The sequence below is a fragment of the Erpetoichthys calabaricus genome, chromosome 17 (genome assembly GCF_900747795.2).
Source record: "Erpetoichthys calabaricus chromosome 17, fErpCal1.3, whole genome shotgun sequence".
Lineage (NCBI taxonomy): Eukaryota > Metazoa > Chordata > Cladistia > Polypteriformes > Polypteridae > Erpetoichthys > Erpetoichthys calabaricus.
In genome coordinates, this window is record NC_041410.2 from 1998824 (window position 1) to 2015803 (window position 16980).

Consider the following 16980-nt stretch of genomic DNA (forward strand, 5'->3'; position numbering starts at 1 on the left):
TTACTTTTTTTGGTTACCTCTGTCACCTTTGTGGTGTTTACTTAGTGACTCAAATGCACTCACCCTGATATGTTGACGGGACTCTCTACAGGATTATGGGGAGCAGGAGGTCGTCCCATCACCATCAGGCACAAGCAAAAGACCTCCACAGTAAGGCATGCCAGTCTATCACTTAGCACACTCATGTGCTCTGACACAAACACACTGGGCCAGTTCACTTGTTCATTCAATTCTTTTCCTAACTCAGGTATTCAGGTGGAGGTGAGCAGGCTTCATCCGCCTATCCCATCAGTCTCTGCTGCAACTCACCCACCCATAACCACACACACACAGAGTCAAACAGGGACCAGAATTTGAAATAGGGGAGGAAAGTAAAGGATCATGAGAAAAAAAAAACAGACACAGATAAATGGAGAGCGGGTTCGGCTGAGGAGCAAACCCAAGGCCTTCAAGCTCTGAGGCCTCGGCTAACCAGCCATGTTGGGTGTGACATTGCTGTTTCAAAATACTCAGCAGCGTCAACACTAAAGATTTAGATTTAGTGTCATTATGAGGAAGTCCTTAGCAAAGTAGTTTAAAAAGTCAGTGGTCTTGTCTGTAACGACTCTTTTCTCAAGTTCGCTCATTTCCGTGAGTCGCCTGCAGAGCCCTCGGACTTGAACTGCTGACTCATGAAGACCAGTTTGGTGTATAAAACTGTAAAAACTTGGAGCAGAAGGTAAGACAGACTTTCACATTTTACTTGTTAAGAGATGCATGTGATCAACTGAGTCACTGAAAGCTGGGCCAGAATTCAAAGCCAAAACCAGAAACATGGATGGAGCAACGTGAAGCAATGAACTGCCATGCATGGAGAGGTCAGTGTGCACAAATCAAATTACAAACATAGAAAAACAAGTTACAAATGAAACAGAATCACGAAAAAAATCAAGGAGAGAAGTGAATAAGTAAAATAGACATTTTAAAATGAATGCAACATGAAAGTATTGAATGGGCAGAATGGGGGCACCTGGGAAAACCACTGGGAGAAAGAAAGTGCAAGGAATGAAGGGGCTTCAGATCTGATCAGCTGTGAAAAGGCATGAACAGGAAAACGGCGAGCGGTCAACTCCTCTGAGGCTCTCCATGTCGTTTTGTATTGCAGGTCCCACAGCTCAACATGCTGCTCTTCATCTTTTTAGCTGTTGTTTCCTGTGCAGTTGGTAAGATCAGATGACGCTGACTTTATTTTAGTATCTTCTGTTTATTTCATTAACTTCTGTTTATTTTATGAACTGCCGTTTATTCTTTAAGCTCAATGTGATGTCAGGCTGTTTGTGGTTTCTGCAGGCCGAGTGTTGTTTCTCCTGACTGCTGCTCATCTTTTCATTTTTTATTTTGTCATTTGTTCAATTCCTTTCTCCTATTTTTGACCTTCTTGTTATTTGATTGTCTTCTCCTGTCTGCTCACTGAACTCTCTGCACGACTTTCTTTGTCTTCTTTATGGCCTTTACAAGATGGCCACAGTCTTGAACAGAAAATGAAGTTGAGGCCTGTGTGCTCTGCTCAGCTCCTCACACTTGTGTCACACACTGATGTTTTGATTACAAAGTGTTTTGTCATTCCTACACAGTTTAAACTCAGTAAAGTGTAAAAAAAAGAGCTTTTCACACCCCAGCACCATTTCAGCAGCACAGAGAGGGAAGTTCTGGGCAGGAGGCCACTGAGCTCAGTCGTCAGCCGTCTCTGCATTAAAGGCAAGGCAAGACCACCCAGTCCGTCCAGGCGATTTAGTTGGTTAATAGCCTGACATTTCTAAAGGCCACCAGAGTCTCCACCTTACTGCCTGGACTCTGACATTTGTTCCAAATTCCTGTCACCCTTTGTGTTTCTATTTTGAATGCACTTGGCCTCAGTCACCACTAGGAGTCCTCGGCTCCTTAGTGAACTTTTTCATTAATTCTCTCAATCAGGATCATCAAAGAATTTGAAAATTGGGAACATTAAGATGAGTCTTCATGGTGAGCTCTTTAACTAAGCTGGGCGGGGCCACGCTGATGTCACTGCTGCTGGCTCCTCCCCCTGCCTTTATCTGGAGGCCTGAGCAGCAGATGAGCCGCTGGCTCCTTGTGAGTGTTTGATTTGTTTTGGTGTGTTTGGAAGTATTGCTGTTGGTCTTGTTGGATTCACTGGCTTTTTAAACCTTTTTCTACCTTTGTTTTTGTATTGTTGTTACTGGATTATGTATTTGGACTTCTTTGCTGTGATTACATTTTTAAGCAAATCTTTTTTTTGCCTTTTTCGTTCTCTTCTGCACTGGCCAGTTTAGATCCTGTCACACTTATAGTTATTTTTGGAGGCCTCAGCCCCATTTTGTTGTCCAGCATACAACATCTGTTATAATTTATGACATTCTTGTGTTGTTTGTAATGGAGTCATGATAGATAGATAGATAGATAGATAGATAGATAGATAGATAGATAGATAGACAGATAGATAGATAGATAGATAGATAGATAGATAGATAGATAGATAGATAGATAGATAGATAGATAGATAGATAGATAGATAGATAGATAGATAGATAGTGTGTAAAGATCAGATTCGACACTTGAAACGGTTTGATGTAGCCACCTGTATATTATCCCTTGTTGAAATGGGTTTTGCAATTGAGAGTGAAGTGTCTCTGATGGAGTCCAAACAAGAACTGAGGATGGCTGAAGAAGATGGCGGTTTTAAATGTCCAGACAGGAAGTGACACAGGGGAATTGGAAGTGCAGGGTTTCTGGGCGCCAGAACTGGAAGTGACGTCTCCAGGGTTGATTCAGGCAGGTTTGCCCATTTTGGGTCTGCACAGACAACAGAAGAAGGTTTAGTGCACCCTGCCACCCCCTGGCCTGGCGTGGTATTACCTTCACTTGCTCCATACAGCTCCCTCCTATTCACATGTGTGCGACAAGAGATAGAACTTTTATTTGTCCCCAAGTGGACCTTTCTCTTTTTACAGAAGCTTGTTAAACAAATAAATACATAAATAGGTAGATAAGTGAGTAAATAAATAAATAAAAATAAATACACACACACACAGACTTTGGTTTGATCAAACACTGGAATGGAAATTTAAAAGAAAGAAAAGTTGTGACTCAGCTCTCGTGTTTTGTCAAAGCTCTCACATGTTTCTGTCTTGGTGACATTAAAATTACCTGACCAGCTGAACCCGAGTTCTCCCATTTAACTTTTCTGAAAAGTGGAAGGAGAAGTCAGTGAAATGCAGTGGCCGGTCAGCCATCGGGTGTAAGCTGAGTGACCGCAGAGCCATCAGGTGTCACCTTACTCTCCAGTGGCCCTGTGCTGATGTGCAGGACCACTAAAAGAGTAAAGAATTAAAGTGCTAAGAAGATAATTTGTATAACTGGTGTAACTGTGGGGTCCTTAACGGCGTGTTGTCCTTTATCCTGAATCTCAGAGAAAAAAAGTTAAAGGAGAAGACCAGCAGTGCAATTGAATTAATGAACTGAGGACATGGATGATGATGTTTGATGAATGGAAGGAAAAATGAAATAAAATGAGGGGTCAGCTTTAGGAGTCCTGATTTGTAGACAGAAAAGTGAAAACTGCACAGACCACCATAGGCAGCCCCTCCATTTGCAGTCATGAAAATAAGAGATGAGTAGAGGAGCTGAATGGAGGTGGACTGTCAAGAGATGAGAAAGGAAAGAGAAACATCTGACTGACATTTAGGATTAAGAGCAGCGGAGAATTAGCACAACTACAGGACTGTCACCTCAGTGCTCGGACCCTGCTGTCTCCTTCACAATGACGTTGTTTTTATGTATTTAGTGTTATTCATTTACTGAAGCTTATATGAAAAGAATAGCGACGTCTTCATTTGTGTCCAAAACAAAAATCACTGACTTCATTTCTTTTTTGGTGTTTTACAGATGAGAGAGCCATTTATGAGCCAAAGACATTATGTGCACCAGAAGGATCAACTGTGAGGATAAACTGTACATACAAAGATCCAATAGAAACTACTAATGTAACAGAACTGTGGTTTTATGGGTCTGATGGAAACAAGACACATCCTGATGGAGAAACCACTGTGTATCACACAGATAAGAAGAAAATAGCAAACAGTCACAAGGAGCGAGTTGAGTTTTTAGGGAACAAAAACACGACTTGCGGCATAAAGATCAGCAACGTGAGCAGAGAGGAGAGCGGTGTCTACAGGTTTAGATATGAGATATGGCAGCCTGATTATAAATGGACACAAATGCCAGGAGTGAAGGTCACAATCACAGGTAATAAGAAATGATTTTGTGGACTTCATTTAGGGTGGAGGTGAAGCTGATGGTAAAGTTTGTGTTGAGTTGGCAGGACCTCTGGACACACACACCATATAATGATGATGAAGATGAGGATGATGATGATTAATATCAATCCTGCCTGCCTATAAGATTAATGGCTGATTCCACCAGATGATGGACTTGTGTTACACCCAGAACTGTTGAAATGTGACACAACTATAAAATACATTGAAATGATGCATTTATTTAATTAAATTATTTCAAGTTTTTCTCCTTGGTGCTCAGCTGATCCCATACATTGCTAAACTTCATATCCAGTGTCCTTCCATTTAAGAGGATATCTAATGGATGCTTTTGATATTTTTGCCGCCTGGGCAGTAATGGCCACTGACTGTCCACTCGATATGTAAAATTTGTCCACAAGATGGCTTAATCCTCTCAGACTGACCAGTTGTTATATGTGGTGTGATGTTGAGATGGTCAGATTTGCTGGTTTGCTCACGTTAACAATAAAACACATGAAAATGAAAACACTTGAGAGCAGACACTGAACAGATATAATAATAATTATTATTATTATTATTATCATTATTACTATTATTATTATTATTATTACTGTTTCCTAATTCTTTTGAAGGTCTAAAGATTGAAGCAACATCAATGAAGGTAATAGAAAACGAAGCAGTAACCCTGGAGTGCCAAATGAATTGCAGTCTCACTGACCGCGTCTTCTGGTTCAGAAAAGGACAACATTTAAAAGAAACCTCAAAGAAACTTGAGATTCCGAGAGCCTCCTATGAGGACCACGGCAGTTACTGGTGTCAGACTGGACACGTCAGGTCCCCAAGTTTTCTACTGAATGTTTCCTGTGAGTCGTATTTTGAGAGTTTTAACCGTGTGACTTGTGCAGAGTGAGAGTTCAGTCAGGGCTGCAGACAGAGACATGAGAAAGAAATCCAATCAAAGATAAAATAACACCACTGACTCGAGAGACGCTTCCTGCATTATACAACATGGATGTTACATGAGACACTTGATGAGGTTTGATGTTCTCAGTTTTTCCACTCTGATGTCGTGCTGATGGTAATTTTACCACCAATGGACGTGGTTACCTTGATACGCAGAAGTCAAAATGGCAGCACAGGACAGTCAGCCTGGTCTTTCTTTATAGTCTGACCTTTCATTTTCTTTGTCCGCTGTGTCTCAATGGGTCCTGCACTTTATTGTAAGAGTGAATGGCAATCACCAAATTCAAGTGAGACTGTGGGTCATCTGTGGGCATGCTGAGACTTTGACATAGTGGATTATGGGAGGAAAACAAGGAGAACACAGCATGACCAGGAGAAGGCCCACCACACAGTTATTGACCTGTGGCCTGGTCACTGTGAGGCAGAACACAAGCTGACATGACACTGTGACATCTTTTTAGTTACACACCTGAAAGGAAATGTGACAGAAACACGATTCATGACACTTCTCACTTTCTCAGTAACCTTTTACCATTTTTCTTTTTTTAGATGCCCCCAGGAATGTTGTCATCACAGGACATCCCACCACTAGTATAGAAGAAGGGACATCGGTGACTTTAAACTGCACAGCCTTGGCATACCCACCAGGCCGCTACACCTGGGTCAAGGAGAACAGCAGCCAAGTAGGATCAGGGGATCAACTCCACATCAGCAAGTTTAATGCTAGTCACGAGGGGTCTTATCACTGTGAAGCCACAAACAACTACGGGACGACAAAATCTACAGCTGTCAACCTGACGGTAAACGGTGAGCAAGGGTTGTGGGTTAGAGGAGCAGAAATATAAATGAGAAAAAAGTCAAAGAAGTAAATGTGTAGAGTGTCCGGTTAGTCCGCACAGTCTGATTGGTCAGTTTGGCTGTGGTGGATCAGTGGTAGGGATGATGAGAAGAAACTTTAGGGGAGCAAAGTTCAATTCCTGATTACGACAAGTTGTTTAATGTTACAAAACAAAATGAATCATTTCAATGAAGACAAAGTGAATATCACAGCCAGCGACATTCGTGGCTAAATACTAATGAGGTGCAACCCGAGTCACCGTCAAGAACGGGAAGTATTGGCAAGAATACGAATGATGGTTACACAGCAGGTAATGGAGCTCGTCTACCATGGGAGTTAGTCACAAAGCAGACAGGAGGTGAGGAGGGCGCCCTGAAATGACCGACTCTGACAAACAGGCCAAAGTCAAAGTAGTAAATGTGTAGAGTCAGGCAGACACAGACACAACTGATGTGTTGGACAGCTGGACACTCGTCACTCCATGGAGGTCCGCACATTCTAATCTGCAGGTTTAAGCCTTTCTTCTAAAGCTCCCATTCATTTGACTTCTCATTTTTTAATTTCTTCTTTCCTCAATTGACTTTGCACTCACCACACTGCTTGTGCTTTACTTTCTCCACAAACATCGGACACACTTCAGATGTTAGGATTGTGACTCCTTCATGTGTTTGCTATCACTAAATCATTTATCAAAGGGTCACCTTGGTCTCAGAAGACATGTCAATGCCATCCCAGTGGCCCCCACAGAGCAGCACATTCACCACCAGTCATCTCCATGATTGTCAGCTGTAAATGCTGGGTGTTTAAGGCAAAAAGAAATGAGATCACTACAGTGGGCTGGTGCCCTGTCCGGGGTTTGTTTCCTACCTTGCGCCCTGTGTTGGCTGGGATTGGCTCCAGCAGACCCCCGTGACCCTCTAGTTAGGATATAACGGGTTGGATAATGGATGGATGGGATGGATGGAAATGAGATCAGTACCTAATTAGACAATGAAAGTACTTTGACTTATGAAACTCCTGACCTGAAAAGCTTTGCATTGTTAAAATTCATGAGACGCTCAAACTGAATCCGTGGAATGAGTGCTGAAGGAGGAACACCGGACATGAAATGAATCAAGGAGCCCGGGGGGTTTAGAGAAAAACTGAAGACAGAACTGAGCTGACAGCACAAGAAGAAGAACTTGAACATGTGACAGGTTGGAGCCAATCCAGTGGCACGCCAGTGGTGCCTTTCAGTAGTGCCATGAAGTTGGCTCAGACAACACGGGCAGGGACTGGTGGGCTGATGCACTGACAGATTGCATCCTGTCTGATGATACTGCTGGTGCTGCAACATAATATAAAAGTAAATACATTATATAAATATATATATAGAAAGAGAGAGTAACCAGTAGGGGGCACCATTGAGCCCTGAACCCCAGACCCAGTAATGCCCAACACAGTCACAGGTTCAAGTAGTGGATTTTTAACCCTCCAAGCACATTGTAGAGCCGAGAGACTGAGTGAGGAGTCTGAGTGTCTGGGCTTGTGAGGGTCCTGATAAAAACCAAAGAGCCAGGCCTTTAGTGAACTCTTGGGCATGGCCATCAGCAGTGTGTCTGTCTGCAGAGAGAGTGTCAACAGCATCGAGAGGTTTACTGACCTCGGCAGTGACATTCATGTGACTCTGGTGACTCTTCCTGTGAACTCAGTAGATGGATTGGGAGAGCATGAGGGGTCATGAGGTCGCTGGAAAGGGGTATGTGGCACTCCTGATATCTCAGCAAAAGGACGAAGGTCCAAATCTTTAGAGTTCTGGTGCTTCCTGTCTTTCTATATGGCTGTGAGACATGGACGTTATCCAGTGACCTGACAAGAAGACTGTCCTCCTGTGGTACTATTCGGAGAATCCTTGGGTACCGCTGGTTTGACTTTGTGTTGCTCATGGAGTCCCAAATGAGGCACATGACCTGCATTTTGTGGGAGCCTCAGTTACAGCACTATGCCATGTGGCGCAATACCCTGAGGATGATCCAGCTCATTATTGTGTACGTGAACGGCTGGACCCGGACAAGGGTGATGCCCATGTAACACCTGGCTGCAACAAATAGAAGGTCAATTTCAAAGGGTGGGACTGGACCGTGTGTCTGCCTGGGGGTTTGCCAACCAGGATCCCGAGCTGTCTCGTCGTGTGGTGGGTGCAGTAACACGGTCTACCAGTGGCTGCTCCCCATCATGACCTGACCTGAAGCACTTTTTACAATATGCCACCACCAATAATCCCACAGAACATTGACTCTTTCCTTTCCTTCCACCTCCAGTTGAGTGTCGCCTGCTACCTCCCGACTCTGACTCATTGAGCTTTTATACTGGACCTAGAACAGCTTCTGGTCACCTGGCATGACTTGTGGGGAGCACTTCTGGGTAATTTGGTGACCAGGGCAGTCTGACAGCACCCACTTGATGCATCCCAAAAGGGTCGCACTTCCAGACTCCACTTCCTATGAACTCCTGTTGGTCTCCAAGCTGGGACAACTCCAGTAGACCACTGCCAATTAATGTTTGGGGGATGGAACTTCTCATGTCCTCCAGCTTCTGCTTGGCCATCCTCTGGCACCTTCCAACTTGGCAAGAGGTGCCGTTTTCCAGCTGGAGTGGCCATCTGACTTCCATGGCACTCACAATATATATATAATAAGAGAGACAAAAAATATAATAGTTGAAAACTACTGTCTACTTATGAGTCCTCAAATTGTTGTTTTATTTCTATCTAACACACACACAGACACAGACACACACTCATAGATGTCTTTGTACTGAAGGAAGAAAATTGGAGAAATAGACATGGGAGAGGAAATGGAAATGTGGAGACGTGACACACACAGTGTGACCCTGACATTCTGGTGCCGGTGGTCAGCAGCACTGAGCACTTTGTGATTTTGTAAATTGTATCGGCCATCCATCCATTTTCAGATTTCAGCTCAGGGTCACTTACAGTGGCTGCCTATCCTCACAGTAAAACCCCAATGGTATTCCAGTCCCTCTAAGAGCAAACTCCAACACACACCCAGTGTCATTTTAGAGGCCAAACACTTGTGTCTGAATGAGGTGGGAGCGATAATGGAGTACGTCTAGAAACATCTGATCTGAGTTAAGAAGACTGGACATGATATTAGTACACACTGCCTGGATCTCAGTTTACGCCGGGGTTCAGATGACTTCTAGGTGGAGTTTCAATGTTTTCCCAACATTCACTAAAAGCCCCTTTCTGTCCTCGTGTCTTAAAAGACAAAACGTCAAGTTGATGGGTGACTGTTCAGTGATCTACTTGAGTTTGTGTGTGTCCCGTGTTTGAATGTCGTCCCATCCAGGATCAGGTCTTGCCTTGTGCTTCTTGCCACTGAGAGAGATTCTGTCTTCTGTGGTAGAAAAGACAGTCAAGGAAAATGGACGTCTGAGTCTCTACAGGACCTAATCAATTCAAACAGGAATTATTGTCAGAATATGTAGTGAGTGAACGCTCATTTAAGCTGATTCTATAGGAGATGTTTTTGACAAGCTGTCTCCTTATAGTGTGACAACATGGTGCAGACTGATAATATGTAATTACAATTTGTGTGGAAACATTTGAAATATTAATTATGAAGGACGTAGCAAACAGAATCTGAGTGCCACGATCATGATGTCATTTCATTTCTCATTTTGTTTTCTAGTGAACAAGAACATAAATGTTATCTTGTATTCCGTACTGAGCATCATCACTCTATCAGGATTAACTCTGGGAATTCTCATATTTCAAAGGTAAGGTCTGAATTTCATTCAAATTCAGTGATAATAAAGAATCCATCCATCCATCCATCCATCCATACATGCATCTGTCCATTCATGTTCTGAACCCACTTCTTCCATCCCCACAGCATCTCCTGTACGTTAAGCAGGATGAGATGCCAGTCTGTTACAGGGCACACACACACACTATGCCACACACACATCACGTAACTGAAGAAAACTCAAGTGGACATGGAAACTGCGCACAGACTGGGCCAGGATTTGATCCTGGGATGATAAACATGCCAGGCAGCCCCATGGGTATATTTCACAGCTCAAAGGTTGATTGTTGATGGCTCATGAGACTTAAAAGAGATTCTCATTTATGTTTCTCCTAAAACCCCTTAGGAGAAGCAGCCTTAGGCAAAAAGGAGACATGAGACACAACTGAGGGAAAAGGAGTCTGTTTTAAAAAGCATGGCGTATTATGTGAGGCCTCTTTACTAGTCTTGATTTAATCTCTTTCAAGACGTCTTTATTATTGGACTGATGTCTTTATCCAAGGTGACTTATAACATTTAAAGTACGACTGGCTCCATTTCTTTCTCCACTTGAAGCACAGGCAGATGAAGTGACTTTCTTGTGGTCACACAGGTGTCAGCAGTGGGATTTGAACCTACAATCTAAGGGCCTAAAGTCTTAACCACGGCTCCACACTGCCTGCCTTTCCTTCCAGAATAAGTCTAATAATAAGTATAATAATATATAATAATATATTTATATGTATATAATAATAAGTCTAATAATAATAACCTTAGCAATATAAATTAGAGCAACTAATCACATTAATTAGAAGTGAGGACTGCAGTTTTGCAATCACAGTGAAGTGTTTTATTACCATAAACAACTGGCCATATATTATTGAGCAACTTGGAAGATCTGAGCCCCTTGTTTGACTTTACTGAGATCTCTGCTGAAACTCAACAGGAGACCCTTGTGAGACCACCAGGGTATTTTGAATCAGAAGAAAAATCTGAGAAGCACGAGGCAATAGAGCACGTCTCCCTTTTATTTCTTTCTGGCCTCTGCTATTATATATGAAAACAGCCGGTGATGGGTTAGAGAATTAGTGTGAGTTTTAATCACGAATGTCTAAATTCACCACAGGGCGGCAGCAACCAAAGCCACTAACATCATCTCCAGAAGGATACAGAGACTTCAATCATTGTCTCCATGACTCTCCAAATTTTATTTCAGGCAATTTTAACCACTGAACCAAAGACTGTATTATTTAATAGTGTGTCACTTGCCCAACTCGTCACGACAGAGTGCTTGATCAGTGCTATGGGGACATTAAGTTTGCTTGTGACTTGAGAGCCAGGCCTCCACTGGGTTCATCTGACCATAATTGTGTCCAACTTTTTCCAATCTATAAACTTTAAATGAGAAAAGCCGGAAATGAAACAAATAAAAATCTGGGATGAAGATTGTTTTGTGCGCCAGTGTTGCTGTTTGGAATGCACTAACTGGTCCGTGTTTAAAGAATCCTGCACTGACATTGAAAGATTGACAGACACTGTAAGCAATTCTGTAAGATTCTGTGAGGATGCCATAGTCCCCCTAAAATCAGTCCAATTTTATCCCAACAAGAAGCCATGGATTACCAGAGGTTTACAAGATCCAAAAGGACAACAGGGCATTTCAACATGACACATCAACTGAAGAGAAAGAGCTACAGAAGGAGGTGAAACATGAAGTAAAGTGGGCAAAAATGAAGACTAAGGACAGAGCTGAGAATGAACTGCAGACCCACGATAGCATGGGTTCATTATGGAGTGATGTGAAGAAGATGGCTGGCAATCACAGTAAATGCAATAATTCTGTGAAATTAGCAGGAGTTACAACTGACGATAAGCTGGCTCAAATAATCCATCAATTGTTTTCCTGTTTAAGATTTCTTTTTGGAAATTAGGCAGGAAAAGAGCAGATGCAGGACTGGGGTCAGGAGTCGGTCGTTCTTTGATCAGAATGATTTCAGAAAGGTATTTAAACCAAACAAAATCAAAAAGAGCTCAGGTCAAGAATAAGTGACGGCCTGCTTCACTCCTGTCCAGAGCAGCTCTCTTCAGTATTCTGCTCCGTATCTAAGATGTCTCTGGAATTATGGCAGGTGCCCGGCCTATAAAAACAGGCAAAAGTCATTCCATTGGCAAAATGACAAATCCTAAAGTATTATGTGGCTTCACATCAGTGGGGTTAACTCCTCATTTCATGAAACCCTTTGAGAAATTAATTAAGAGACAACTACTTACCAAGACTGAAGCCTACATGGACCCACACTGGAGATCCATCAGAGCAGCGAGGGGTACGGAAGACACCACAGTGACACTTCTGAATTAACTGTATGAGATCTTGGAAGGATCAAACATACCATGTAAGACTGCTGTTTATGGATTTATCACCAGCTTATCATAATACAATCCAACCCCACATTGTAGTCAACAAACCGATAGGCCAATTCTCTTTGGACCCTCACTTGGTGGGGTGGATTCTGGACTTTTAAATAACAGAAAGCAAAAGGAGGAAGTTGGGAGCATGCAATGATACAGCGTGTAGCCGTACCCACCACACGATGAACCCCCCACAGGGTCCCAATTTATGACCCGAGTGCAGCCGTGCAACAAAGAGGGGGTGTTAATGGCCGTTTCTCTGATAGTCTTAACTGACACACTGGACCACCTCTTGTCTGATCATGTCTGTCTCATCTTCTGTTTAACTGGAGGAGCTCACACAACGACATACATATCCGGAAATCAGCAGACGACTTGATCATCGGGAGTCCTTTACAAGACAAGGAGGACAGCCATGGACCTGTTGTGGACGAGTTTGTTCAATGGCCTGACATAAGTTATGACTGTACATCTTAAGTGCTCTCCTTCTTCTAACTTTAACTAAAGGTTGGACAGTGGAGATGATGAAGCACTGCAAATAACAGGGGACAATCATTAATAGTGGTGTAAGAGGGGACAAAATAAAGATTTAGGGCGACACCGTGACCCTGTATATTGTAAAGGCAAAAGAAATTCATCTTTTCAGCTAAAAAGAATGTCACTAAGGACGCGAGTCTCAGATCAGACTATCCAAGATGGCGACACTTCCTATGAAATACCGGCCAGGCAGGAAGAGGCGGGTCCAGGTCAACAGACACTGGAAATGACATCAGAGGTGGTTAGGTTGTCCATCATCCAGTGTGTAGAGGATAAAGAGAAGAGGCAGTACAATGCAGTGCCACCCTGTGGTTTGGTGAGGCAGGCTAAACTTTGATCTTAACACTGAAGACCTTTGTAAGAAGAAGCAGAGATGGCTTTTCTTTCTTAGGAAACTGTTGTTTTAAAGTGGACCAAACCACTTTGGTAGTTTTACATAAACCTTTTATTGAATCCGTTGTTACATTGGCTTTTATGTGCATTAAAAACATAAACCATCTTAACAACATTATGAAATCAGCAGTAAAATGATTGGATTGCAGTCGCCCTCTGACATTGCACCTTACCACAAACAGGTTAGCATGAGGGCCGACTTGATTCTGCCAGACAGACGCCATCTTCTCCTGCCTCCTCAATTCCAGCAGATGCCATCAAGCTGCAGGTTTGGGTTCCTGAGGGTGTTGAGCCACAGATGTCAGATCTCTTCTATTCCCAGAGTTTTACGCATTTTGAATTCTGTTACTGTAGGGGTGCTGCTGAATTTTAAATGATTACTGTTACTATGTCCTGTTGAAGGTATTTAATTATCTTAGTGCTAATCCTGAATGTGTGTACTTATATTAACTACGGTGGTCAGTTATTGTGTTTTTGCTTATTTTTATGTCTTATGATTTTGTACTTTCTTGCGGCAAACAAATTTCCCTTCGGAATAACAAAGTCTACGTAACATAACCTAATCAACGAGACACTCCATAAAGAACACAAGTTACATTTCAGGTCGCATTTTACAGCCTGTAATATCGAGTTAACCGATGACACTTCACTGTTTGACTGGTGGCCACGCTGTTCATAACAGATCTGTGGGTTGAATAAACTTGACATGGACACAATGGAGCTGCTCAGCATTTTATTGAATTGTAAAAGTGAACTCAAGTGCAGAGTTTGACTCTGAATAAACAAAAGTCAATGACCGGTGTGAGACCGATGGCCATTGTGGTCACTGGTGATGCTTCCTGGACTCAAATCCAGGACTTCAGTCCACCACATTAAGACCACAGCCTGTGTCATTGCTCTTATATTTGCTCTTGACCATCTGCAGTTGGCCACCTCAGGATGTCACCTCTCCGTTCTGCCATTAATCACCTCGTGGCCCTTCACTAACTTTACATCAGGCTAAAAATGGCAGCTCAATGGTAAGCTGTTTGGTATTTTCAGGACTGGCACACTAAAGGTGAACTGAAGAACAGACTTTGACTCTGAATAAAGAAAAGTCAATGACCGGTGCGAGAGTGATGGCCATTGTGGTCACTTGTGACACTTCTTGGACACAAAGCTAGGTCTTCAGTCCACCACATCAAGTTCACAACACGTGTCATGGCTATCATGCTTTGTCTTGACCTCTGCAGTTGGCCGCCACACTTGAGGCTCCTCTCCATTTCTTTGTCCTTCCACATCTCACCAGCACATCTCACTAACAGTAGACAAGCCGTCAGCAAAGTCATTTTTAAATAGAAATGATAGAATCTCACGTCAGGTGTGAAATGCAGGAAGGATCTTCATTAATTTTGAGGCACATAGCTTATTTCATTTTTAGATGCCCAGCCTAATAAAAGTGACCAGCATGAGGCTTAAAAACCTTCCTTCTGTTTTTTTCCTAATTATATTTTGTACAAATAGTCAACTTTGTTTTATTTAACAACTCGTACTGCAATAAGCACCATGTCAAGGTGCGTGACGTGTACAGTTCTTTTAAAATGTTAGTATTTTTATTATAAGAGAATGGACTGGTGACCTTAGTGGCTGAAGGTAACTGAGTCTCTCTCTGGCCAGCATTGAACTGGTATTACTGTGGTGGGCAGAGTAATGCCCAAGCTGCCCAGGCCACCCTTATTCTAACATGGCAGAGCTTTCATAAGGTCTAATGGGATTTACAAAACTTCCATTATATTTTTTGACAGAAAGAAGAAGACAAATCGGAAAGACAAACAGAAGGTATGTTTTACATGATTTACCATTTATGAAACGACATGGAGAGAACAAGAGCACTGCACACATGGCATGAAGCCTATGGCCTATGGCATCTGACAATCCCGTAGCTTAAAACATGGGTTTTGTGCCCTGTGATGGACTGACACCCCTCTTGTGTGCCATTTCTGTCAGTAGGTCTGAGCGGGAGGTCCGTCCTGTCGGAGGTTCGGGTCACAAGTGAGATGCCTCCTTCCAGGGTCAGCTGTTATGTGCTTGAGAACAGAAGGGGTGGGACTTTAGGGAGGAATGTGGGCGTGGTCAGTCAGTCTCAGAGCCGTGGGGAGAAGACACAAGATCGTTAGCGGCAGTACCCCTTCTCGCCTTGGGGTGGCACTGTATACCTGTTTAGAGTCAGCAAGGTGGTCCGCCTGTGTGACAATGACAAATGATGATTGCGTAATTTTGGCTCTGATTTCTGTTTTTCTCATTACAGATTAAAGGTGTGGAAGACTCTGAAGATCGCACTTACATGTCTTTGGATCGCTCAGCAGTGGCATCAGAGTACGACACAATTATGCAAAGGAAATGAACAAAAAGTGGGTTATGATAAATTTAGTGTTGAGAAAATAGAAATAAATGAAAAGTTCAGAACAACAGAACTTCAAGATGGATGGGGTTTTTACAATAAATAAATATAATAATATTTAATTAATAAAACCATCCATTACAAATTAAGAATTCTTTCTTTCCTTCCTTCTTTTACTTATATTACTTTTTACTGTCATTTTGAACTTATTCTGCACTTATACAACGGCACAAGAAACACCAACATTTAATTCCCACAAGACATCAGTGCAAGATTCAAAATATAGTAAAATATGGCGGAGATGGACAAGGGACAGTTTTAGTACAAGACACACACATCACCCTATGACACAGGCTGCACAGACAGGCCATATGACCAGTGACACAACAGTGACGACCCCACACTGGGTGATCCATCTGAGAACTTTCTAGAATTCCACAGCCCAGCAGCCTGTGTTGGCTTTCAGCCTGCAATGTCACCTTCTGTCAGAATATTCTCCATGGCACACCAATAGCAACTGATAAGAAAAAGAGATGGACGTAAATACGCTGCTGTGCCTTTCTGATTATGTCTGAATATGTTGTGGGCCTGAGAGGGGAGCACTGCATCAAACACTGGACCACCAGGGAGTGCCAACGGCTCGAATCTTTGGACTTGACTCAGCAAGTAGAGGCCTTTGGTCCACAAAAAGTTTTATATGTATAAATAAACAGTATATATACTGTGTGTGTGTGTGTGTGTGTATTGCAACCAGTGGGGGACACCACTAAGACCCCAAACTTCAGCTGCAATACCATTAAACATAGACCCAGGTTTAAATAAAGGGTTTATATTTGTCATGAACACTGTTAAGATGAACACAATCCACATTTACACCATTGTTGAATTAAATAATCAGCACTCTTACTCCTCTTCTTCTCCTCCTCCTTCTGCCTCCTTCCCGACTCTGACTCCTTGAGGTGAGACAGAGGGTTCCTTATAAGCAGGACTCTGAACGTGCTTCCTGATTTTTGGGCAAGGTTAGGAGGAGGTACATCTCAGCCCGACAGAAGTTTCCTAAAGTAGGGGAAGTCCATCCATGTATCTTACCATGACCCATGATGCCTAGCAGAGCTGATCCCAAGGGGCTATGGGTCCTAGAATGCCTTGCAGGCAGGTAAGTGAGATCAGTGACGTTGGAGCAGGGGAGTATACATATTAAAAGGACTATCTCCCAAACCCCTTCCATATACACTGTTTTACTGTTTTTCCATATACACTTTAACTGTGTAAAAGTTATAGGCAGGTGTGAAAAAATGCTGTAAACAAAGAATGCTTTCAGAAATATAAATAATGATTGTTTACTGTTATCAATTTACAAAATGCAAAGTGAGTGAACAA

General features: G+C 42.7%; 1 protein-coding gene across 1 annotated transcript; it reads left to right on the forward strand.

Annotated features, from left to right (window-relative positions):
* Positions 1–578: 578 nt before the first annotated feature.
* On the forward strand, positions 579–15701 carry LOC114667762 (carcinoembryonic antigen-related cell adhesion molecule 20-like). Its single transcript, XM_028823195.2, has 8 exons — positions 579–718; positions 1145–1202; positions 3922–4281; positions 4925–5155; positions 5805–6062; positions 9786–9873; positions 15005–15038; positions 15508–15701. Exons 2-8 carry the CDS (start codon positions 1160–1162, stop codon positions 15601–15603), a joined length of 1110 nt encoding a protein of 369 aa, XP_028679028.1. The 5' UTR covers positions 579–718; positions 1145–1159; the 3' UTR covers positions 15604–15701.
* Positions 15702–16980: the final 1279 nt, after the last annotated feature.